At 34.8% G+C, this 17,550-nt stretch overlaps 1 protein-coding gene across 1 annotated transcript; it reads left to right on the plus strand.

The window, feature by feature from the left end:
• The first annotated feature begins 1,230 nt into the window (after positions 1–1,230).
• Positions 1,231–16,303, plus strand: LOC125679980 (prolyl 4-hydroxylase subunit alpha-1-like). The gene is made up of 13 exons (XM_048919429.2): positions 1,231–1,412; positions 2,921–3,084; positions 3,764–4,083; positions 4,226–4,277; positions 7,546–7,676; positions 9,448–9,612; positions 10,012–10,064; positions 11,579–11,699; positions 14,075–14,125; positions 14,760–14,861; positions 15,284–15,352; positions 15,989–16,085; positions 16,171–16,303. The coding sequence occupies exons 1-13, from the start codon at positions 1,231–1,233 to the stop codon at positions 16,269–16,271; spliced, it is 1,608 nt and encodes a 535-aa protein (XP_048775386.2). The 3' UTR covers positions 16,272–16,303.
• The last annotated feature ends 1,247 nt before the right edge of the window (positions 16,304–17,550 follow it).

Genomic DNA, 17,550 nt, shown 5'->3' on the forward strand with positions numbered 1-17,550 from the left:
GAACCTTGAGGAACTCCTGCGCTGAAACATTGCGTCTTGCTATCAAGGTATGATTTAAATCACTTAATAACCATATGGTCAAATTGGTATTGCATTAATTTCTCTAGAAGAATATAATGATTCACTAAATCAAATACTTTACTGAAATCTATAAATGTAATATTATTGAATCACCACAATCCCTTGCGTCTAGTCAATTTTTTGCTAGGTTTGACAAAAATGAAGTTCTCTAAATCCTGATTGGGATTATGTGTTGTAAAATATGGGAAGTTGACGATGGAGGACCTGAAGTCATCTCGTTTGTATAAAGTTGCAATTGAGATCTTAGTTTGCCGTTAATGTCTACGTTCAATTACATATCCAGATATGAAGCGGTAGACTGGTGTTTGATGATTAAAATTTTTATTTAGAAAACCACGCTGCACTACTTTGATGAAACAAGGAAGAAGAGTCTTTGCAATCACAATCGAGGATCTTGTTTTTCGGCATGTACCATGGTATGCCTTGGGCACGTCTCCAAAACAGGATGTATTTTTTTTTCCAGTTACTAGCATTTCGTTTCTAGATATACTTGCATAAATGAAACTTTTACTTTAGGTTTTATTCATGTATTTCATATAATATTGGAATGCAACGGACTTTGTTCTTTGAGCGAGTAAAGCGATTGGACGGGGAACAGTCACCTGGTTTATTTTCAAGACAAAATTCGGCAAACGTTATGAAAATTTTGACTTCATGAAAAATTTCATGTACACATTTAGATGAATTACACATCATCACATTTTTTTTTAATCATAGATATACAAAAACTAAAATCAGAATTTATTCTTAATCTCTGAAATTCTTCCCCTGTCTGATTGGCTAGCTTGTTCCATGGGATAAGTGGTTAGGCTGGCAAACCTGTAGATCGTGGGTTCCAGTGCCGCAAAATGTTTTGATTATTTTCTTTACGATTTTTTACAAAATATTACAGCACAATATCATTAAACATTTCTTGTATATTTCATTTATGACAACTTTACTAGGTGTGATAAGAATTCTAGTTGATGCTTTTCCAACCATTACTATTATAAATACATTTTATTATCCAAGAAATGCCTGATATCTAAATACATGTATACAGATATGCACAAATAACATTTCACATGATTACGTATCCCCCACCCCAGGCGACCATACCTACACAGCAATTCTACCGCGGCCGATTATTTATATACATACACCGTAGAGATGGGAGCAAAATATGGAGTTTTTGTTTTTCTGCTTCTTATCCATGTAAATTGTGAAATTTACACATCTATACAAAAACTAACAGCCTTAGCGGAAATGGAGAGCAAATTGTTTGTGGATTTTGAGAATTTTTTGCGGCAATCGGAGGCCCAAGGGGCAGTTATTCCAGAGAGTATGACCAGGTAAGGCATGTCCGTGTGTAGCTAGTCAGGTTTCCAGACACCTTAGTTCTAAATCTAAACTACAATCCGTGTGTAGCTAGTCAGGTTTCCAGACAACTTACTTCTAAATCTAAACTACAATCCGTGTGTAGCTAGTCAGGTTTCCAGATAACTTACTTCTAAATCTAAACTACAATTTGCTTCCCCTTTCCGACGGACCCAGAAAAAAAAAATGGCATGACTCCAAATCATTTCACTGACGCTTCTCTCATGACTTTGAATTTCTAACTACGAAGGCTTTTCCAAAACTCTTTGATGTCTTTTACATGAATAAAACATCATGAAATTAAGAGCAAACAAACTCTGACAACCCATTTTCATTGATGTTTTAGACCAATGTATGGTACGATGTTGAAATTATAATTTCTTTGTCAATAAGTTCATAAATGAAAGCCAAAAGAATTTAAGCGGCAGCTGAAGTGTATGAATATCACGGACGTATAACGGACAATAACATATTCCAAAATCACCAGAAAAAACACACACTTATTGTAGTTCAGTCGTACATACATTCTGTATTATCAAAATATTATGAGACTTAATATTTTCGGAATTTAATGCAATTTTTTTTAATATTTTATCGAGGAAATGGTGTTCCTGTTTTTGGCATTCAAACATACATGGAAGTTAAGTCGGCATCATTCAAACTGTGTAAAATAGTGGATGCACGGGATCTTTCCACCGTTCAGATAATCTTTGAAATTCAAAGTTTCATAGTTTTTTTTAATGAAATTCCTGGGAATTTAGACTCCTCTCACTCAAGGATTCTCCATTTTCCATCATTTTCTCAAGGAATTCACTGTACGTCCTCTATCAGTGTTACATTTGTTCATTCTCTGATAATGGCCGCCTTGGGGAATATGGTTGGGGGATAACCGGTTCTTATTTTGCAACAATATCTCGAGACCGAAGGGGTTATTCTTCAACAATTATGACGTCGGTGTAATGAATGCAAATTTTCAATACAATGATGTTTGTAACATATACAAATTGCTGTTCTTTATCTACGACCATTTCAAATGGCGTCAAGGTATAAAATCTACAATAAACCTCTCGACGTTTGTACAATGGTTTAACACCGGCAGCTACCGGTATTGAATCTGCAATGAATCAATACAAGGTGGACAGGTCAATTTCAATAAAGTTGAATATCCTAAGATTGTTCGAACAAAAGTAAAACTTTATAGTCCGAACAGGTACTATTTACAGCATACGCTGTACGGTTTATAAGCTCATCTGTCATAATGTACATGTGCATCAGTCACGTTTTTCTTCTTTCGTTTTGGCAGATTAGAGCGTTACTAAAACTTGTCATTGGTCGACCCATGATTCTAGTATATGAAGTTTGTGCACAAGTGGATTTTGAAATGCATATAAACTAACGTGTGTTCATTTTAACAACGCAAGTCTTGTATACAATGTACATAGTTATCCAGCCTGTTTTATCACTCATTTTCCCTATTTTACAGATTTTACCACGAAAGAAAAAACGATACTCTCCTCGATAATTGCTCCAATATGGCTAATCCTATTAGGGCATTCTATCTGATACATAGAGTCTATAATGACTGGGGTGATGTATTGAACACCATAAGTAGCAATCAAACAATTGCTACTCAGCCCAGTGTAGCAGGTATTGTTATCTTTATATAGTACATTGTATATACATGTACAGCATTGTTATCTTTATATAGTACATTGTATATACATGTACATCATACTGGCTTGGATTTCTCGAAAAAATTTCCAACTTAAGTTTGAGTTTTCTTTTATTTGAGCAGTCAAATCTTGAGCATAATCTCAGATTAAATTTAGTCCAAGTTCCGACTTAAGTTTCCATCGAGAAATCCAGGCCTGATCAAGATGCCTTTCATCTAACAGAAATGTAGCATCCTCTAAATGAGTAACCGAGTAGTGCATGGATAAAAAGAAAGATTTACATTTCCAATGATTTTGCTTTTGATATTTTTACAAATCTTAATGATAACCATTTTCTCATGAATGCGCTGCAATTGTGAACGATATGCGCACGGGTCTTGATAAATATAGTATGTAATTTTAACGACGTAGAATTCCGACAAAGATTAAAGTAGAATGTAAATATATATTTTAAAAAAATCAGCTTTGAAAATACATGAGAGTATGAACTGCAGCGCGTCACGCAGACATACTTTTCATGAACTAACGCGCTTCATGACGTGTGCTGGTATAAAGTGTTGCAGTTTATTCACTCATATTTTCAAAAATGAAATTTATCTTTTAAATCAACCCAACGTGTTTTGCTTATAGATAAAAATTTAAATCCCTTTCAGATTTCAGAGCTCTTTATAGATTAGCAATGACAAAGTTAAGATTTTGGCCTGTTCGCAATGATGTCGATGGGTCAGCTGACAACATTTTGCGTCTGTGGTCTACATATGGCTTTGACACGACGGACATTCTGAATGGAAAAATAGCATCTATTAGCACAAGGCGAATGAAATCTGTTGAAATTGAGGCATTGTCAAACACGGCGGGACTCATACCTCTACCCTACTACCAGCTGATCTTGCTGTGTGAACTTTCTAATAGAACTCACGATGAGACTGAGAGAGACCGATATCGAAGGAAAATATCCAAGATTTATTATTGGGTAACATTTTTAATATAAAGTTTGTGATTCTTTGTAAATTCTTTGTACAACAATGGCTTTCAATATTTCTTTACTGAAGGTATACTTATGTTACATTAGACACATAGATTTGAAAATGATGCTCTGCTCCTTCTTATTTCAGACCATAACAAAGAAAATTCCAATTTTGCGTGCACCAACACTTGCTTATACAGGTAATTTTACTATACGCTTCTAAAAGGATAGTATTTCTCTACACTATACATGTATATCCATGCCCGTCCGTCGTAAAAAGGAACATTCACGAACATTTTCAACTTTTTTCAGACAACCAAGATCGGTGTTTAGAGAAACGTTTTTAATTTCATAGTCAGAACTCCCCCGGGGTCTTATAGGAGTGGGACCAATGCTAAAAAAAAAAGATGATATCATTTATTTTTAGATATCTTCATCACCCTGAACTTGTAGCAGACAAACTGAGAGCTTTTAACATTATTATGAATATATGCATAAAGGCTTCTACAAAATTTGTGAAGTCCATGGCCCTGGGAAGTTATATATCCAAATTCAGTTAAAAAAATTCCAATTCTAAATTCCCTTGTCACAAACGAAAAATAATTTTTTAAAAAGTATTTTATGTACAAAATTATGCGTGTTTTTCAAGGAATAAATATGAATTAAAGCGACTTAAAACATTATAAAAAATTATGTGTGATTAGAATATATTTGAAACAAGAAAGGATCGAAAATATATTGGAAAACACACATCACAAACGGACTGTATGTGTAAAAAATTGCATCTTTCTGATAAATCTCGTGTTGACTAATATTATGTTATAAATTATCGTCACAGAGTTGATTTAATCTCTCAATATGGGCAGGTAATGCAGGAGTCGATTTAACTTCTCAATATGGGCAAGGTAATGCAGGAGTTGATTTAACCTCTCAATATGGGCAGATTATTAATACGGAAGATGAATTTCAGTTTTGAAAATGCATGCGGGTATGAACAGCGGTGTTTTAGCCCAGCATACGTGGTATGAACAGCAGTGTTTTAGCTCCAGCATATATACGTGGTATGAACAGCAGTGTTTTAGCTCCAGCATACGTGGTATGAACAGCTGTGTTTTAGCTCCAGCATACGTGGTATGAACAGCAGTGTTTTAGCTCCAGTATACGTGGTATGAACAGCAGTGTTTTAGCTCCAGCATACGTGGTATGAACAGCAGTGTTTTAGCTCCAGCATACGTGGTATGAACAGCAGTGTTTTAGCTCCAGCATACGTGGTATGAACACCAGTGTTTTAGCGCCAGCATACGTGGTACGAACAGCAGTGTTTAGCGCCAGTATACGTGGTATGGACAGCAGTGTTTTAGCGCCAGCATACGTGGTATGAACAGCAGTGTTTTAGCGCCAGCGTGTATTTTATGATGCGTTAACTCGCAAAGCGTCGCAGTACATACCTTTCTGTATTTTCAAAAATGAAAGAACCAGGGGCGCGTTTTACAAAAGAACTTACGACTTACGACAAACTTTACATACTGGAGTTTTCCAATTTATTGTAATGTCATTCACTCCAAATGCAAACTTTTTTTTTAAATGTTGAAAATTAAGCCTCAGAAAAGTTTTACGTTATTCACTTTAAGTAATAACTGTGTAATACAATTTAAGACTTGCGACTTTGCCGTAAGTTGTTTTGTAAAACGGGCCCCAGAGCCACAAAGTACTAAAATTGGCCCTTTTACCAAAATAAATGAGACTTTCACAGTTGATGCTCTAGGATTTATAGGTTATAGAACAATTTATTTTATAACTATATCTTTTCTAGTTTTCGTTTTACAGTCGTGTAAACTTTGTGTTGTTTTTCAACAGAAAAACTATATAAGTCATGATGTTGACTTTATGAGAATCACAGTGTAATACACACAAAAAATGGACGCATAGGTTAATATATATTTTTTGGGGCTTATTCTGGTTGTAAATCACAACTGTTAAAATACTAGGAACTTGTATATTTTCTACCACGATGTTTAAATTTGTGATATATTGCCACCACCCCCTCCCCACTACATAACTCTTCACAATTTTGCCCGCTATATTGGACATAATTGAAAAATCGTGATCAAAAATTAAAATTCCATGCAGTGAAAGTACCACAGTATTGTTTTACTGTCTATCTCAAAGACGAATTTATATTTTCAAGTTGCATATATCTATTAGTATCAATTTCCATTAACATTGATATTAATTGACGATAAAAAGAGAGACAACTGTATAATTTTGGTTAAACTTGAGTAATTACAGTAACTAATTAGAAAAATCGATTTTTTAAACATCCGCCTCGTAAATTAATTTTTAAAAAAATAAAACACGGTGGACCTTTAAAATTGTCGGCACCTCTGAAGTCTTAATTTTCAATTCAATTACATCTTACTTTCACTTAATTCAATACATCTTACTTTCACTTAATTCAATTACTTACTTTCACTTAATTCAATTACATCTTACTTTCACTTAATTCAATCACATCTTACTTTCACTTAATTCAATCACATCTTACTTTCAATTACTTGAAGAAGAAAAACGTTTTAAAACTGCACTTGACTACCATTCCATTTTTAATTACCCCAACCCTGTCAAGGTCCGATGTGGTCAGATCCCAGGGTGAAATTAAAATATCGTGTAGGAAAACTTTAATAAATCTCAACATGCAGCGGAAATAGTTATTATGAACATGTATATCATTAACAAAATTATCTCTGAGGTTCCATCTCCTTCTCAATAGGTTATACATGTACAATGAAAAATTGTTATGTTCTTATTTGTCTACACAAACAAACAAAAATCATTTATGAAATAAACACAACACGTGAAGTAAGATGTTTAATTATATCGTAGTATAAATCTAGTTCGGCACGTCTCTCAAAATTAAATGTAGATTCTTTTTTTTCTTTTTTTTTTAAAGCGATACATAATACGAAGCAATGGGGGTGGGGGGTGGGGGGGGGTGTTATACATGTATCTTACAGCTCGGAACAGAGTCTTCGAATGGCTTTACTTGTACAAAATACTGCTGCCCGTGCTATGAATACTTGCTCAGATGCCAATTTTTCACGACCAGTAGATGATAAATCCTTTACTTTTCTCCAGAGCATGGTTATAAAGAAGTCAGAAGTCTCTAACTCTTGGTGGGGGATATGTGGCAAATTTACCGAAAATTAATGGCGTTTTAAAAATCTAGCAAAATTGAAGAGTTGTTACAGTCGCTGCAAACAAAGTTTTATTTGATATATAGAACCATGTCCACCCGTCAGTCTGCTTCTCCATTGTTTTTCCATTACAATTTTTATCTAGCCGAAATGTTTGCAATGGATGATAAAGAATTTGTTTGTTCATTAAAATGTCGTTATCGATTTGAGACAATCATTGTCAATGCTACAACTCAAATCACGGTCACTCATGTGTTTACAATCATTATCACAGATATTCCTAAATTAAGTCAGCACAATAAAGTTCTGAGAAAAGCAAGCAAGACCACCATATCCCAAGAGGACATTAACGAATTGCTAGAACCACCTAGCGTTTTTGAAAAACTCTGTCGTGGCCCTCTGAAAGTAAGTAAATACAGGATTATTTATGATAATATCTTCCAAATTGGATATATACAGTTTCTTTCATTGATTTCATTATCCTTTCACTAAACTCTGCTTTACAGATTTGCATTTCGCGTCAAGAAATTTTTAAAAATCCGAATTTCAAGCCGCGGTACTGATTAGAAAACATGTGAAGATATGTGATTTTCAACCCTAAGCTATAGTTACTAAGTTTTGATTATAGTTTATAAACAAGACTATAGATCCAAAGTGGTTCAAGAGGAATACGTCACAGACATGAAAAATGCACGTCTTCAAGTTATTTCAGCGCAATTGTTGTGCGAATTGTCCATATAGCTGTATTTAGATATTGAATATGAACAGAAAGGCGAAGATAATGAACAGTGATCAATCTCATAACTCCTACAAGGAATACAAAATAGAGAGTTGGGCAAACACGGACCCCTGGACACATCAGAGGTGGGATCAGGTGCCTAGGAGGAGTAAGCATCCCCTGTCGACCGGTCACACCCGCCGTGAGCCCTATATCTTGATCAGGTAAACGGAGTTATCCGTTGTCAAAATCAGTGTGCCAAGAACGGCCTAATAATCGGTATGAAACACGTCAGACAGCATTTGAGCCAATGATATATTGTATTGGCAATCTATATCGTTATAACGACCATAGAATTTGCGAAATGCTGACTTTAAACGAGAGTGTTGAAACCCCTGCACCATCGACTTGTTTGTCAGCAGCCTGTCTCGATTAGAAAACTGATCGTACGCAGAACAAGCTCTTACGTATCGAATCAGTTGAGAGATATAAACACCATATGCAGGTGATAATGGAATATTGCTATATTGGGAGGTTAGAAGACAGAGAAGCTGAAATTAACCTGTTTATCATAAAGTTGAGTAGTTTAGTTTGCCGTTAATATATATATATGTGTGTGTGTGTGTGTGTGTGTGTGTGTGTGTGTGTGTGTGTGTGTGTGTGTGTGTGTGTGTGTGTGTGCGTGTGTGTGCGTATGTGTGCGTGCGTGTGTGCGTGCGTGTGTTCATTATTTGTGTGATTATGCATTGTGATTTTGTTGTTGTTAAATCTCTTATTTTATTTTTTATTTTGTAACTTGTACCTTTGTGTGCCTCTGGGCCTAAAATTGGAAGGAATTACTCACATTCTTCCGTATCTGCTTCATATTTGAGTATTTTATTGAACATAGACGTGGACGGCAAACTAAGAACTTAACTTTATGATAGATGGGATGACTTCAGCTTTTACCAACGTTCCACATTTATATAGCAATATTCCATTATCGCCTGCATATGGTATATATGTCTCTCAATTGATTCGATACGCGAGATCATGTTCTGCGTATGATAAATTTTTAAACCTATTGATAAATAAGTTGGTGTTACAGGAGTTTCAACGGTCTCGTTTAAAGTCAGCATTTCGTAAATTAGATTTCCATACTAACGATCTAATTTGCGAATACATCCTGTCATTAAGTCGAATGCTGTCTGACGTGTTTCATACTAACTGTTAAGCCGCTCGTTACTTATTTTGACTACCGATTACTCCCTTTTCCTGATTAAGATATATAGGAATAGCCGCAGTTGTAACTCTCAACAGGGAATGTTTACTCCTCTTAGGCACTTGATCCCACCTCTGGCATGTGCAAAGGTCCGTGTTTGCCCTGCTTTCAGTTTTGTATTCTTTGTGGAATTCATGAGATTGATAGTTGTTCGTTATCTTCATTTTTTTTTTAATTTACTATATGTATTATATTAGACGAAGAAAGAGGAATCTTTGATGCGCTGTTTTCTAAGAGAGACCGCTGTTCCATTCTACCTGGCAAAAGAGGAGGTTGTGAACATTGAACCTCGGGTTTCTCTTTTCCATGACGTTATATCCGACCATGACATCACCTATTTAAAAAGAGAGGCAACCAAAAAGGTATATCATTTCAATAGTTCTTTCTCTCCCAATTACCGTGTTGTAAAATGAAAACCTTATGAATAAAGATTAATATATTACTTCACAATGCGATGACAATTAACATTATAAAGGAGCGTTTCAAAAAAGGGGATAACTTTTGCATCATCAAAATCAAAATTTGTACTTCGTTACGTTATTTTAATCTGTTAATCTAAACTTACCAAAATTAAATTTTAAGTGAATGATATGATTAAACACGGTATTTCTATTGTTATGACTTCTCAAAATTACTTAAATTATGTTTTGAAGCAAAGAATGGACTCGCTAGGGAATAACCTATATGTACGATATTTGATAGAAATGTTTTTATGCTATAACCTTGAAATCCCCCCTTCACCGCTTCATTTCTAATTTCAGCTGAGTCAGTCGTTAACATCAGATGGAGTAAATCGAATCCGAGTCAGTCAAACGTAAGCATGAATATGACGTTGAGTGATTATTTGTTAATATTCCTAATCATTATTTTGATTTTTTAAGAAATAAGTATGAATACATAGCAGTACTAATATTTTACTTTTGAAAGATCTTTAGTACAATTTTTTTTTATATTTTAAAGGTTTCCATATTTTTTAAAGGTCTTTAGCAGCTTGAAGTATTAACAAGACCTTATTATTCCCTTGTTAACTATTTACCCTCTGAAAATTTAAGCTCAACAGAGTCGAATTTGTCTTTCAACCGTCGTTGTCGTTGGTGTAAACGTTTCACATTTTCACAAATTTATTTCAAGAACCAATGGATTAATTTCAGGAAAACTTGCCTCCAAGCATCCGAAGTTGGTTTAAGATTACTTTGTTTACGGACATACGCTACTTTTCACAATATTCTATTTTTTCGTGATGTTTCACGTATAATTTATGAGAATGAAGAAAACTCCCTGTAACTATCGGGGTTCGAACCCGGGACCCTTGCATTACCAGTAACTGAAGTAACCTGGTCGATATACAAAGTATGGTAATATTACTACAATACAAAATTCAAACCTATCAAACATTTTCATGAACCAGAAGAAGCCAAGACACGCTCTATAATATGGCGGAGATTTGATTTAGTTCGAACCAGGGACCAGGTTGTGGCCACAATAGGTGTCAAGTTGTACATAGGAATATAAAGGGGAAACAATCTTTAAATAGCTTCTTAAGAACATAAACAAGTATAGTTACAAGCATCCTCATGTAATGTGTAGATGTGAGTTTCCTCACACCTTATGAATCAAAACAGGGCTACAATGTTTCAAAATTTACACTGGAACACACAAGTAAAATTCTTCTCATCCAATAAATATACCTGTCGAAGCATCCCCATCTCATGTAAGAAGTGTTGGTTCAAATTTGTTCTAACCATGGGGGCCACAGTGGGGGAATTTTCACATTGATGCACGAGTAAAAAATCTCAAGAACAAAAATAGCATAATTTGATAGCTCAATAAAATAAATTCAGATCCCCCCCCCCCCCCCCCCCCCGATCTTGGACATGGCCACAACAGGGATTTAATGATATAGAAGTATTCTCATGTGGTGTTGGTTTTAAAATTCTCAGAAGTACTGGAGTGCTTTGGTCTAGTGATGGCATCTAGAGTAGAGACCTAACGATTGGTGTAGGAATAGTTTAGATTGTTTCCAAAAGCTATTTCATGATATGTAAGCACCCTGAAACATAAGGATATATAGTAGAGCCGCATGACCTAGTTCTCTCTGTGATTTCATGTGAGTGTTTTGTATGAGTAAGGTGGTTCAGATGAGCGTTAAGGTACTTGAGTCTGTTTTAATCTTCACAGCAATCAAAGATTCGTTTCATTACTAAATCTTTGTTTTATATCATTGAGATAAAAATATGTAAACATTCACTGCACATAGGCTTTATAACAATTATATGGGGAATGTAATTTGAATTTTGCATTAAAATGATATGCATGTATATATTATAGTGGTTGGATTCGCGATTCTGCTCACCCCAGAATCTCCAGACGTCTCAGCAAACGTATAGCTAACATTGTGAATCTTGACACCACATACAGAAATAGAGCATCGCCAGTCGAAGAATGGCAGGTAAGCAGCCGACAGTTTCCATCTGCGTATTCGATTCTCTATTTTAAATATTGTGGCGTGTAACCCAATCTACGTACAATAAACATACAGGCACTCTTAGTTAACTTTCTGGGGAACTAGTATTTTAAATCAATATACTTACATGTATATACATACTGTGATTGATAATAATAAAAAAAAAAACTCGACTGTTTTTTAAAGTGCAGGATTTTTAATGTAGCTTGCTCAATCTCATTCGACTTGGCCCTCGAAACTCACAGCTCTTTCCAGCTCGGGTTCCTATCGGAACTTCAGCTCTTCCTGGCTCCGGTTCCTATCGGAGCTTTGGCTCTTAAATCCTTAAGTATAGCGCGATATTACAATTATTGATTTTTATTCAAAGCCATGAAATATTTGTTTAGTCAAGTTTAGGACTTTGTATATTTAATAAAACAATTACAATGAATAAAAATCAAATTACCTTTCTAACTCTAATCGGCGTACTTTCGTATTGCTGTCACTGCATTACTAAAACCATCTCGCCCGAATATCTCGCCTATACTACTAAGAGAACGCCATTGATAGCGGCAAAATTCTAAAATTCCCAAAGACAGAGTAATAGTTTCTGGATTGACACCATACTAGTCATGTATAAGTGAATGTTGTCGCGTGAATATTGCATAAAGGGTATTAATCTCGGCTGAAATTAAGCTCGGCTGAATATTTGGACTGACGCATACACCGAATCTCGGAGCAGTCCTTCATAATTCATTTGACTGTTAAACTAACTCTCTATCGCTATTCATTTTGCATTACTTACCGTTTAGGTATGAAAATCCCAAAACGAACAGTCACTAAATTTTCCATTGAAATAACGACTTCAATGGCACAATATTTTATCTCCTGGAATTGAAGAGTTACTATAGTCTACCTACTTGTATATTGCTAATATAATAAACAAACTATAGGAACTCGCCAATCTTGAAAGATAAAGTATTTTGCCATGGGAGTCATACTAGTAATTTGATCGGAAAATTTAGTAATAGTTTATTTTATGGAATTTACATACTTAAACGGTAAGTAATGCAGCATCAATAGTGATGCAGAGTTGGTTTGATAACTTATCTGAAGTGAACAGCAGTGTCACCTAGGTGCATATTAATTGCTAGAACCGGCCGAAGCTGAAAGTAAATTTCCAGACATGAATTATGAAGGACTGTTTCGAGATTGATCATTCGGTGAAGGCGTCAGTCCAAATATTCAGCCGGGTCGAATTTCAGCCGAGAATATGGAGCGCTAAATTAACTTAAACTCAAATAATTAAAGATATCATTAATTATTTGAAGATATCATCAATTCATATAATGCGCGCAACAATTTAATTAAAGATTTCTTCGAATAATTAATGATATCTTCAATTCTGAATTATTGCACGTATTAATTGAATTGATGATAGCATTAATTCTTCAGCTGAATTGATGCGCGATTTAATTGAATTAATTATCTCTTCAAATGAATTGAATTGATGCGCGTGTTAATTCATTTCATGAGAGCAATTATTGATTTAATGCGCGCATTAATTCAATTATTGCTCTCTTCAATTTAATTAATGATATCTTTAATTGATTCGAAGAGTGCAATAATTCTTTTACAGAGAGCAACTATATAATTAAATATATCTCAATTCAACATATCCACAATTGAATTAATAATGATATCTTTAATTGAATTGTTGCTCTCTTTAAAAGAATTGCATTAATTCCTTATACAAAAGCATTGTAAATAATTAAAGATATCTTCAATTGAATTAAAGAGATCATCAAATTATTTATACCGAACTCTAAATTAATTACTGCGAGCAATATACCTAGTGTATTTCTACGAAATTGATGCTCTCATCAATTGAATTGAAGAGAGCAATAATTGAATTAATGCGCCCATCAAATCTATTATTGCTCTCATTAATTCAATTGATGCGCGCAGCAATTGAATTGAAGATAGCAATAATTGAATTAATGCGCGCATTAAGTCAATTATTGCTCTTATTAATTCAATTGATGAGAGCAATAATTGAATTGAAGCGCGCATTAATTCATTTGACGAGAGCAATAATTCATTTAATGCGCGCATTAATTCAAATAAAGAGAACAATAATTGAATTGATGATATCTTCAAATAACTGAAGATATCTTCAATTATTTGAGTTGATGTTAATTTGGCGCTCCATAGAGATTTGGTGGGTATTTAATATAGATGCGCGAATAGTATGCGCTATACCTGAGATGAAGCTAATTCAGATTGTGGGATTTTGCAAAATGTCCATTGCATAATTTCTTTGCCTCGGGATATTTATAAAGTAAAAATAAAAATGAAATGAGACTTCTTTTGTTTCACAGGTTTTAAGCTACACAACTGGAGGACATTATGGAGAACATATAGACCCTGTAGTGAGTTTTCAAACAAACCTATACAAACTAGATCAAAGTAAAATGAATTTGTATACATACGCATGTATACTATGAAATAGTATTTCTTGATTTTTCCCGAAAAAAGGTAGCGTAGTACATACATAAAAAATTGAACATCACGGGCATTTCTCATTGCTGACTTTCAATCATTCGCCCAATCTGCAAACTATACATTTAGAGCTATTATTTCGTGTTGGCCGACCCACACGCATTGGCATGATTTCATTGCAATATTCTGCATGATTTCATTGCAATATTCTGCATGATTTCATTGCAATATTCTAGTATTTCTCAAAGGAAGTTAATTACGCTTAGAGTTCCTAAATTTTGTAATCATGAAATATGTACTAAACACTGGAAAAAGAACTTGACACCAAAACACCCACACCGCCAAAATATTTGCATACATACTTAGTAATGCAGCATTAATAGTGATTAAGAATTGGTTTAATATTCAAATAACTTATCTGAAGCGAGCGGCAATGTCACCTAGTATGCAGTGCTTTACTGTACAAGCGTATTTACATGTAGCAAAAGAGGGCAGCGTGATTCAATCGTATTTTGTGATGTTTAATATTGAATTCTGACTTTATAACATGAGTTCACTTTGTAGCATACTGAAGAATTGCTGTGGGAAATGACAGAAAAAAAGCAGAAACATCTACCATTGCCCAATAGGTATCAGGGACAAAGGATTGCAACCTGGATGTTCTACGTGTGTTTTCTACGTGTGTTTTCATAGATAAACATAAGATCTTCTATTCATTTAGAAACTTTATATGTGAGGATGAAACAAATAGCTTAATGATAATCATTTTAACAATACCGTTCTCACACAAACGACACTGATAGTCTAATGAAAACGATTATACAAATATGTGTACTGTTCGATGTGATGACATAGAGATGGCCGTTCATATTTAAAAACGGGTGGAAACCTCTTCATACAAAACTAATTCATTCATCCATAATAAATCCTAATCCACCCTGGTCTAGATCCACTTGCAAATCTCTTCCGTAATAAACGTCATTGTCAGAAATACCCTGTCGATACATTTTAGCGGAGGTTACGACAGAAGAATCTTTAGTTTTATAAACCCGAGGCACCAGCTTTGATCTCTTGTTTTTACACTTCAGCTGAGCGACGTCGATAGCGGTGGGGCTACTGTGTTTCCTAAATTGAAGGTCCGCGTCCCGGTGGTTAAGGTTCGTAAAGCGTTTTAAAGTAATTCCACCCTCCTGTGATGTCATCAGATTTTGCAAAATCAATGATTTCTTTGCATTTATGCGTAATAGGAACATACATTTTGTTGGAGTCTTTCCCGATAGTTATTGTAAAAAATCTTGTTAAAAATAAACTATTTCAAAAGTCTAAATTATAGATGAATAATCAATGATACGTTTTGAAATATTGAATCCAAGGGCAATAACTCTGTTTCTATTGATTTCTTTATCAAGTCTATTATGCGATAGATTTCCTTTATTTTTACAGATATTTTCTATATTTTTGTGAAGATACAGTTTCATGAAATTGTTATGAATGCTACTATATCGTCATAACCAGTTTGTATGAAATTTTGATAACGCTGTTTAAGGAAAATTGCAATTTTCTGACGGCGATAGATGATTCTGTTTATGTACGTCTCGTATCTTAAAAAGTGTGATGACATATGTATTTTATTTGATAAATTGTTAGTTTTAACTCTAATGAATGGAAATAAATACATTTTTCAAACTTGTATCAGATAAAACTGCGAGTATGGAGTTACCTTAAGGATTTAAAAAAGTAACAAAACTGTTTACTAGGATTGGTGAACGAATACACCGACTTTAATTTTGTAGAGAGCGGCAGCATTTTGGTACAACATAAGTCCCAATGGTGAGATAGACCACAGAATGGTACATGGTGGATGCCCAGTCATCATTGGGTCTAAATGGGGTAGGATTATAAATCGGTCATTTTGGAAATACTAGAATTGTTTTACCTTCTATTTGTATTTAACAATGTGCGCTTTTTGTTGCAGTTTGTAATAAATGGATTCGCCAAAGTGGACAAGTGCTAAAGCGGCTTTGTGGACAAACATATGAATCAGAGGACTTGTATCCCGAAAAATACATGCCGTAATTTGCAGTCGAGCCTCTTTTGTTATGTAAAGCACATCAGATGCATATAAAATAATTTTTGAAAGATGTATTCGGTGTGATTTGGATACATTTAGCCAAGTGGATTTCTAGGTGAAAGTGAAGATAACGAACAGTGATCAATCTCAGAATACAAAATATAAAGTTGGGCAAACACGGACCCCTGGATATACATGTACCAGAGGTGGGATCAGGTGCCTAGAAGGAGTAAGCATCCCCTGTCGACTGGTCACACCCGCCGTGAGTCCTATATCTTGATTAGGTAAACGGAGTTATCCGTTGTCAAAATCAGTGTGCCAAGAACGGCCCAACAATCGGTATGAAACACGTCAGACAGCATTTGACACAATGATAGGTTGTATTGGCAAGCTAGATCGTTATAACGACCATAGAATTTGCGAAATGCTGACTTTAAACGAGACTGTTGAAATCCCTGCACCATCAACTTGTTTGTCAGTAGCTGTCTCGATTTAAAAACTAATCATACGCAGAACAAGCTCTTGCGAATCGATTCAGTTAAGATATATACACACCATATGCAGGTGATAATGGAATAATGCTACATAAATATGGGAAGTTGACGATGGAGAAAGTGAAATCATCCCGTTTGCACACCACTGATCATTATTGGTTTGATAGCCTATTTTAAGCAGTCGGATCTCTTGGAAATTAATGCACGTTCACTGAATAATATTTGCACGATAGCCTGTTTTAACAAAACGAATCTCTCTGAATAAAACGAAGTAAACCGCAAACGAACTAGTCAAAATTCTAGTATAGAAACAGCAAATCTCTCTCCCTTTCATAGATTAACACATAATAAATAGAGCATGCATATGTTCCAGAGGTTGTAATGCTTTCTGGTGGATATGTAAAACCCATACAGTTACGTTGTACGACCTCTCATCGACATGACTCATTGTGAAGAATAGAGCGCATGTTTGGCTGGACATGAAATTCGTTGGAATTTTGACTGCTATTTTTTGTGCTGTCCACTGCGAGATATTTATCTCCATGCAGGGGTAGTCGACTTTAGCAGATTTTTTTAAACAAGCGGGAGGATCCGTGGAATAAGGAATCCAGAAAACGTAGGAGGGTAAATAGGCAACATCACATAGTCGTTTTAAAAAGATATATAACTAAATTGTCCTTTAATTAATTCCAAATCGGCGTTTTATACAATTCGGTCCATACGTCATTAAATCCTCACGACTAGCTAATATGGACATGAAAAAGACACAGAGTAGAGAACATGTATGTTC

This window comes from Ostrea edulis, chromosome 2 (assembly GCF_947568905.1).
Source record: "Ostrea edulis chromosome 2, xbOstEdul1.1, whole genome shotgun sequence".
Taxonomy (NCBI): Eukaryota; Metazoa; Mollusca; class Bivalvia; order Ostreida; family Ostreidae; genus Ostrea; species Ostrea edulis.

Excerpts from the sequence above, each read along its gene's own strand:
- LOC125679980 (XM_048919429.2), top strand. The coding sequence starts at position 1,231 with ATGGGAGCAAAATATGGAGTTTTTGTTTTTCTGCTTCTTATCCATGTA. Across the intron at positions 4,084-4,225 it reads TATCCAAGATTTATTATTGG|ACCATAACAAAGAAAATTCC; the intron begins GTAACATTTTTA and ends TTCTTATTTCAG. Across the intron at positions 14,126-14,759 it reads GAGAACATATAGACCCTGTA|CATACTGAAGAATTGCTGTG; the intron begins GTGAGTTTTCAA and ends TTCACTTTGTAG.